General features: G+C 41.8%; 1 protein-coding gene across 1 annotated transcript; it reads left to right on the top strand.

Moving 5' to 3' along the window:
• The first annotated feature begins 468 nt into the window (after positions 1-468).
• Positions 469-6,532, top strand: ADIG (adipogenin). Its single transcript, XM_035122158.1, has 3 exons — positions 469-595; positions 3,061-3,362; positions 6,293-6,532. The coding sequence occupies exons 1-3, from the start codon at positions 469-471 to the stop codon at positions 6,530-6,532; spliced, it is 669 nt and encodes a 222-aa protein (XP_034978049.1).
• The last annotated feature ends 2,618 nt before the right edge of the window (positions 6,533-9,150 follow it).

The raw sequence follows: 9,150 nt of genomic DNA, 5'->3' as shown, positions 1-9,150 counted from the left end.
TGCAAAACAGGCCTAATACTACTTTGCAGTGCCCCGCAGTATTGGAAAACATTGCATGTGAGATGAGATATAACTTTTTTTTAAAGTAGGAATATTTGGTGATGGCTGTGAAAAGAGAACACAATATCATTATTTTTTGGGCCATTGGTGGGCCTAATAAAGGAATTTGAGGAGCTCTGTTATTTTCCCATTAGTTTGTTGTTTCTAATTACAAGTGGAGGAGGTGTCATTATACCAGGTGTGCTGCAGGTTCTCTAATTAACCTCCATATAATCTTTGTGTTCCTCCCTTAATGGGATTGCAGCCTTTTTTAAAAAATCAGCGGTGTTGGAATGACAGCATAGCTGCTTTGTGAGTCATGCTGTGACGTAATAAGCAAGTGTAAGTTATCTTAAGGTGCTTAGTGGAGCACAGCAAGTATTTAGTAAAACATGTGCACAGTCAGCTGAGGTGGATTTTGGAGCAGAGATGAAGTACCCTCTGGTCCCTTTAATTAATGACCTAACATTTCCTGTCCTTTTCTTTTGGTTTTGTTTGCCTTTTGCCATATTATTGATCCTTTTCATTTTCTGGCTTCAACATCTACTTAATGATGGTAAGTCTTGCTGTGAGACAGCTAAGATGTGCTTGTGTATTAAGGCTTTAGGTATTAGCTTTCCTTTTAAAGCATTGTGTTGCAAAACTATTTTTAGCTTAATGCTGATCTTGTGTGTCAGGCATTTAGACAGTTTCAAAAGAAAATAAGACACGGAAAATTTATAGTTTTTGATAGCAATGTTTTAAATAACTGTTTTTTAATTCAGGTTTAAAAGAAACTTTGTATCAGGAATGTTTGTTAACGGTTGTGGTATACCCAAATAAGCCTTGTAATTTGGTTGAAACCTGTACTGCACAGTACTTGCACACCTCACGATTGTTGGTATGAAAGAGAACATATATAGTAGCTGAAAAGGGAGAGTTGATGCAACTGAGGAGAAATTTCTTGCTTGAATTCCTTTGGCTTGTTCTGCTTTGTCCATTTTTATATTTTATTATTTCACTTCACATACACAATACTATGCTTGCTCATGTTTTCAAATAACAAACATTGCTATTGCAACTTGCAAGTTCAAAAATCTCGAACTGGACAGAAAGGAGTTTACTGCAGGCACTGTAAGTCATAATCATTCTTGAGATATGTACTCTGCTGTGAAATGGCTAGCTTCAAACTATTTTTACCTCTAGTGTGTACTACCGGTATTTGTTAATGGCAGAATCACTAGTACTGTACTGAAAAAGGAATGGGTGCTTAGTCTAGTCATTTGTCTTTCGGTCAAGTTTGAAGGCATAGTGTACCTCTTAACTACCCAGTGGCAGATAAAAAATTAACAGGCTTGACAATCCTAATGGGAACGGAAGCTGCTTTGCTTTGTAATTTGGAAACAGAGGCACTAGAAAAGCTTTAGAATATTTCTTTCTCCATAACTGTTCATTGTTGAACTGCTATTTTAATAGAAATATCTTGAGCCCATTTGGATAAGAATGCTTTATTATCTCATGTTTCAACTTCAGTTTTGCTTTCTGTTCAATGTTTTTAATAACTTGTGTGTTGGTGTTCTTGAGATTGCAACACCTATAGTGCAAGTACAGTAGGTACAGGGGGCAGCCTAGCTCATTTCACCATCTGAGGCGAATCGGGAAGGTGCCACCCCTGCGCTGAAGCCTTGCTTACTGGGGTCGTGTGGTGGCACCCGCTGGTGCAATCTCACAGAACTCTTGCAAGAGCTTGTTGGAAACTGTCACTGTGTGATTCTGGCAACTGCAGCAGGATCCCACCGCTGGAGGCAGGCTGCTTCACTCTGCCTCATGGGTGGGTTGGCCCTGAATAGGTATCTCTTCAGTGTTTTGCAGCTTGTAAAATTTTAATATGAAAGGAGAGGGTTTCACAGTCTGTTGCCTTTAAATGCATCCTAGGTGCTTCCTTTCTAATATGGTGAAGGATTCACCACTTTATTGTCCTGTTAATACAGATTTCTTGAGGCAGAAACCAAAGACTCTTGGGATCCCATGGTTAGATGCTCTGGGGCAAAGGCTACTAAAATGGTACTTTTCTAGTCAAACCGTGCCCAGTGAAAGCACACTTGAATGCCTACTAGTTACTAAGTCTGTAAGTAAAACCCCCGTTATGTTTGCTCTGATACAGTGGTATGTTGGGGGCCAGGAGTCACTGTAGCACAATTATTGCTTTGGAGTGGAACTGCTGCTGTTAGGACAAAACTGCTTTTTGAAACATACTATGTTAAAAGATGTCCTCTCAAACATGCCACAGCTCCCAAAAAAATTATTGGCACATACCATCAAACATACGGTATATAGAATTTATTTATGCATAAGTGACTAAAAGATACAATCCTATTTGGGAGTAAACTCTTAAGACGCTAGGACTTAATTTTGTTTGTATCCATGTGTGTGGCTATGCACAAAGCGTTCTAATTATAGGAATTGGAGTGACATTGCTGAAGTACAGTAAGTCAGCAGCATTTCCACTTGAATAATGGTGAACACTTCTGTTTTTTCCAGTGTAATAGGCATGTTCACTTACATCACTGGGTTTATTATTGGGTCAAGATCCATTTTGTTTGCAGCAAGGCTTAATGGTGAAAAATGATGTTAAACTGTCACTTGCCTTCTCCAAAGCACCACACTTGATAATGAGAAAATTCATTTTTGTTCAGAGTTGGGAATGTGAGTATGCTACTTCCCATAAGCTATTTTATGGATTTTTCAACTGTTCTCATCCTGAGAGTATTATCAGTTATGAAAGCAGTTTGTCACTGGAGTGGGTCCAAGTCTTCATTTGTGCCTGGGTAAAGGTATAATATTGATATTGCAGAGGCAATTTAGCCCTTGACTTTCCTGAATGACTATCTAAAGGAGAGCCTATTCCTGTTATACAAAGCTGGTGCATTTCTAAACAAAAAACAGTTTTGTTCAATGTACTTTCATAGCACAGCTGGTGCAGTTTTTGTAATCTGACTAAAATTACCTACCATGTTACTGAAGCTAAACTTTTGTTTTCAGCCCAAGTTTCCATCACTAAAGAGATAAAGATGCCACCCTCTGATAATTCTGATGGGAATGCTGACCTCGGATCAGAAAATGAGTTTAGAGAAAATAACAGCCAGGGCGAGATACACAGAAGAGCCTCAACAAGTGACATTAGGACAACTCTACCTGTGAAAAAACTGAGACCCAAGCCTGCCTATCTGAGTTCAAAAGAGGCTGTCCAGATAAAAGGCCTTTCTGCCTTTATTTCAGACAGATTGGACCAGAATGTAAAACAGTATTGCTTGGACAAAAATTCATTGTATAACACAGTAATGGTAAGTTATACTCCTTTTTTTCAAATGAGCACAAAAAGGTTTTTCCCTCTCTGTCTACTTCTCAGAGCATATTTCTGTAGGCAAGATGGAAAGGACCAAGTTTGTATCAAATTAATCTGTCCCAGGTCGTGGAATAATAGGTTTGGGATTAGAATTCTAAATCCTTTTGTGGTTTGCATCCTACATAATGACCTACAATCCTGAAGAGGCAATGGGTAGCACACAACCACAGGTTTTCACATTTCCCCCCTGTGCTATTTCACAAAACCACAACTGCTTCCTAAAATTTCCTTCAATAGAATAAGCTTTTGTACAAGTGCTAGCATCTCACAATGATGAACACACCTTTAGGTGAAACAGAGCATATGAAGTTTGCACATTTTGGTGGTCTGATAGTAGTGTTAAGACCTGGATCAGTCTTGCGAAATGCTTGTTACTTTCCTGTTTTGGGCGTTTGCTTTTTTGGGTGGGGTGGGTGCTCAAAGCTAGCTAGCTAAAAGGAATTATAAACCCCTTTTGAGATCAATAAGAGTTACAAAAATCGACAAGTCACAGTAATAGAAGCCAGTTGGTTGAGCAGTGAAAACTGATGCAGTGGGGGCGGGAGACAGAAGGAAAGACTAAGTATTTCTTGGGACTGCAGCCTAAAAGATATGAGTCCCTTATCTATTTGCTTCAGCATTACATAATAATTGCTTTAGATACTATTAATGAATTTCTAGGCTGCAATCCTATATCCATTGCACTGTAAGTGAGCCCTATCCCGCTAAAGGGATTTACTTCAGAGTAAGGTAAAAGGGATGTGGGTGGTACTGTGGTCTAAACCACTGAGCCTAGGGCGGTTCGAACCCCTGCGACGCAGTGAGCTCCCGTTGCTCAGTCCCAGCTCCTGCCAACCTAGCAGTTTGAAAGCACATCAAAGTGCAAGTAGATAAATAGGTACTGCTCCAGTGGGAAGATAAACTGCGTTTCCGTGCACTGCTCTGGTTTCACCAGAGACAGCTTTGTCATGCTGGCCACATGTCCCGGAAAAATTGTCTGCGGACAAACGTCGGCTCCCTCGGCCTGTAAAGCGAGATGAGCGCCACAACCCCAGAGTCGTTCGCAACTGGACTTAACTGTCAGGGGTCCTTTACCTTTTTAAGGTAAAAGGTAAAGGACCCCTGGACGGTTAAGTCCAGTCAAAGGTGACTATGGGGTTGCGGCGCTCATCTTGCTTTCAGGCCGAGGGAGCCAGCATTTATCCAGAGGGTTTCCCAGGTTATGTGGCCAGCATGACTAAACAACTACTAGCGCACAGAGGACTGTGGAGAGTGCCAGAGTGCACTGAAACGCTGTTTACCTTCTCACTGCATTTATCTACCTGCACTGGCATTCTTTCAAACTGCTAGGTTGGCACGGAAACAGGTAGCGCTGTGGTTTAAGCCACTGAACCTCTTGGGCTTGCTGATCGGAAGGTGGGCAGTTTGAATCCCCGTGACGGGGTGAGCTCCCGTTGCTCTGTCCCAGCTCCTGCCAACTTCTGAGTAGACAAGCATAGAACTATGCTACTGATTTGCTCTCAAGTCAAAGGGGGCGTAGTTGATTCTCCAGTCATATTTTCACAGCAGGTACCGGTAGGTTAACCTGAGGAAGAGAGCCAAAAACTAGCCATGATGGGACCAGCCATATTTATACATGAAGGCAGCCATAAGAATGACAAAGTGTGTGTTTGTAAATATGGTCTAAGGCCACACATGTAATGGAATCTGAACCCTTCTATCTTATTTTTTTATTTAAAATAATTATATACTGCTATATCAAATATATATATATATAGAGGCAAAAAGAAATTAAAAACAAACATCAATAGACCATTGTAGGGAATGTGCTCTTAAATACTTGCATAAACATGCCAGAATAGAAAAGTTTTCAGCAGACATTTAAAAGTTGGTAAAGAAGGCGCCTGCTGAATATGTCGGCAGGGTGTTCTGCAGGACTGGGCCAATGACACTAAAGGCTTGATTTCTTGTATTCTTGGTGTTCTTGTCACCGGCCTTTGCCAGAGCCTCAAGATCAAAAAGGCCACTGCTTAACAGTCTGCAAAGTGAAAAGGATAGCAGAGAAGATCAGATGAAGTTGTAGAGAATTGGGTGGGTGAGAAGTGAGTTTGGGTGGGTGGGCAGATGTTGCTGTATACGATCAGGCACTGAAGATTCAAGGCAGGTCAAAATTCACACATTTGAGCAAACCTTTTAGAGGAGGGCAATTGTGGCCTTGCATGTGACACAGGGCCTGGTTTTGATACCTTTATTCAGTGCATACAGTGGTACCTCGTGTTACGGACGAGATCCGTTCCGGAGGCCCGTCCGTAAAGTGAAATGCCCGCAACTCGAAGTGCTGCATCTGTCCAGGCGTGTAGTACAATTGGGCGCTTCTGCGCATGCGGCGAAACCCATAAATAACCCGTTCCAGTACTTTCCGGTGACCGCGGGATGTAATGCGAAAAGACGCAACATGAGGTATGACTGCATGTATATATACATGTATATATGTGCATATATATGTATATGTGTATATATAGAGAGAGCAGGCCTGCAACAATAGCAGCAGCAGCAAACTGCCAAAATCAGTGCTTTAAATTTTTCCTTGTGTTGCCTCTTGAGCCTTGTTTAGGCCTTGGGTGGTTGTTGAGAGTTTAACAGGTGTATTAAACAAGTTTCTATCTAGTTCTCTGGCAAGGATTTAAAGAAAGGTGGGACCAGATGCTGATTTTACGTATTTACAGAGACAGTACCAAGTTAATTCATTATGTCTGAATGCATTCGCAGCATAATTGCATGGGGGAAATGGCCATAATTGTTGCAGTGTTCATTGTTTTGTGCAATGGTGATCTTGTTAACTGCCGTGAGCAGATGTGAAAGATGACTTCTTCCTCTGTTCTTTCTTAGCTGATCTGCACTCTGCTGGTCTCTCTCCTCTTCAACCTTCTCTGCCAGTTGCTCGAGGTCTCAAATGTTCTACGAATCCAGCTGCTGCCTTCATCTCTGGCTGTCCGTGTGAATCAGCTCTTTGCCTGGGTGACCCAAAAGCCTGCAAAAATCATGATTTCCTTGAAACAAGAAATTTCTGCTCGATCAGCTTCTCTCTTGGGGAAGAGAGAGAAAAGAACTTTTGGGGCTAAAGCGTAATGCTTTGTACAAGGCAGGATTAAAATATAGTGACTCCACTCAACAAACTTTGTGTGGTGTATATTTGTAGGAATCACTTTTTCGGCAAGGAAACACTAGAATGTGCTTCATCACTCAGATAATTATTAGTAGTATTATTTTTCAGCAAGGAGTAGAGGGTGGGGGGAAGAGTGGTATGCCTTTTCAGTTTTTCCATTCCACAATGAGAACCAAAGCATAAAGCATTATTTGCTTATCTTGAAATAACAACCCTTCTTCTAGAGAACAATGAGGCTCTGATATGCATACCAGCCTAAACATATTTAAGAGCAATAAATGACTGCAAATATTATAATAACTTTCTCAAAGGGGGGTTAGTAAGGGATAGTGCAGTGGAACATCTCTCCTTCTATGTCACAAGGATTTTCTGTTCCTTGACTTCTACTCCAGTTGCAAGCTGTCCTCTTCCCCTCCAGCTTGCCCACAGCTCCACCATGGGGTGGTTGGCATACATCTGTCCTGAGAGACAATGGAGTGTCTCTCCAGGGGTGAAGTCAGATGGATGTGTTAGTAGCGCCAAAGTTACCTCCCTGGGCCTCAAGCCTAAATAGTGTGTATGGAGGTCCTGCCCAGACAACAAGACCTCCCTCCCAGCCTTGCTGATGTGGTCCAGAGGAAAACAGAGCAATACACTTGGCACTAGCTTGGCTGCAGGAGTTGCTAGAAGGGGGCATACGAGGTGCCATCCAACTTAGGGACTCTTACGTCTTAGGGACTCACCTCCAGATTTAGAGTTTACTCCTTAGCGTTTTCTTCAGAAGATATCCCACAAGGCAGCTGGGAGGTGTGGGTGGAAATGTGCACAAGATTGGGGTGGCCACTTCCATTTTTGCTTTGGCCACGCCCTCAGCTGTCATGTGGTTGACTAACAGTGAACAATCCTTGGGCCAAAATAAGGTTGTTTTCTAGAAAAAACTGCTTTCTACAAATAATTCAGTAATCTAGTAGCCATCCCACTGCATTTTTAAAGCTAAATCTATACGCCGGCTCCCTCGGCCAATAATGCGAGATGAGCGCGCAACCCCAGAGTCGGTCACGACTGGACCTAATGGTCAGGGGTCCCTTTACCTTTAGTAGCCATCCCACTGCATTATTAAAGCTAAATCTTTCACAAGCACTTTTGAGCATAGGAACTCTGGAATGTGTGATAATCTTTAAATAAGGTGAAGACATAACATTCCTGATCGTTGTGGGTTTTTAAAAAAAAACAATTGCTAGAAGAACAAGATCTGTGTACACCCTCATCCTTGCTCCTTGTACATAGAACTTATCACCTTTCCATTTACGGTATTTTTTTGGGCGTTTGTCAGAAGGTAAGTGTTATGTCTGTATGGCTGCTAGTTTCAAACCAGAGTGTGAAACTGAACAACACTGCAAAATATATCTCCTAACTCTGATTAAAGCTATGCTCTTAAAGAAGCATGAGAGTGCCCCTTTCATTAAGTAGATGGACAACAACAACAACAAATGTTCTCCCGTTATAAGCTTGTCAACTGATACCTGTCAAGTAAAAAACTTGAAATGCTCTACCTGATGAAGTCTATAGATGAGACAAATTTCAAACCGATCCAACTAAAATTGCTGCAACTACAGCAGCTTTAAAACTGTTAGAAATTAACACACTGACTTTGTTTTTACTCCAGCTTTTATACAAACATACCACGCTTGTAGGATTTGGAAATCTGAAAAATACATGCCTTGCAACCACACACAGTAATATTTTATTATTATTCCAAAATGTGATGCCATAAGCTTAGTAGTTTAAAATAAACATTGCTTGACTTGAGGCCATTATTTTGTCTAAATTTGTATTGTAACACTTGTGTCTATTGCACTTGAGTCTGCTGTATGCAGCCATTCAACACGTTGCAGTGCAGTGTAGAGCTTGCATGAGCAGAAGAGCAAATGTAACTAAAAACTACCACTTATTCAAAAACTAACAGGGTTATCTTGTGCTACTTAAAGAGTAGGAGGAAGATAGCTCTGATACAGTGGTGGCCAAACTTTGCCCTCCAGCTGTTTTAGGACTACAATTCCCACCATCCCTGGCCACTGGTCCTGTTAGCTAGGGATGATGGGAGTTGTAGTCCCAAAACAGCTGGAGGGCCAAGTATGGCCCCCACTAGCAGATTTTCTTTTCTTTTTTTGCAGGAGTGGATTTTTGCACTGAAGAGCTGGGGGCTCCCTTCAGCTCTGGAACTCCTAACAAATTCCAGAGCACAGAATTCTTTAATTCTAAGTGTTTGGCTGTGTTCACAGAGTAATTGTGTGCCCACTGCATTTTCTGTGCTGGGTTTTAATCTGTGTCCGCACAATCCTATCCAAAAGAAGAGGAGGAGGAGGAGTTTGGATTTGATATCCCGCTTTATCACTACCTGAAGGAGTCTCAAAGCGGCTAACATTCTCCTTTCCCTTCCTCTCCCACAACAAACACTCTATGAGGTGAGTGGGGCTGAGAGACTTCAAAGATGTGTGACACTACGGTAGCCCAAGGTCACCCAGCAGCTGCATGTGGAGAAGCGGAGATGTGAACCTGTTCACCAGATTAAGAGTCTACCGCTGTTAACCACTACACCACA

The sequence above is a fragment of the Zootoca vivipara genome, chromosome 7, assembly GCF_963506605.1.
Source record: "Zootoca vivipara chromosome 7, rZooViv1.1, whole genome shotgun sequence".
NCBI lineage: Eukaryota > Metazoa > Chordata > Lepidosauria > Squamata > Lacertidae > Zootoca > Zootoca vivipara.
This window is presented reverse-complemented; position numbering and strand designations above follow the sequence as displayed.

Coding starts and splice junctions, on each gene's coding strand:
- ADIG (XM_035122158.1), top strand. CDS start 469: ATGAAGTACCCTCTGGTCCCTTTAATTAATGACCTAACATTTCCTGTC. Junction 596..3,060: donor TCAACATCTACTTAATGATG/GTAAGTCTTGCT, acceptor TTTTGTTTTCAG/CCCAAGTTTCCATCACTAAA. Junction 3,363..6,292: donor CATTGTATAACACAGTAATG/GTAAGTTATACT, acceptor GTTCTTTCTTAG/CTGATCTGCACTCTGCTGGT.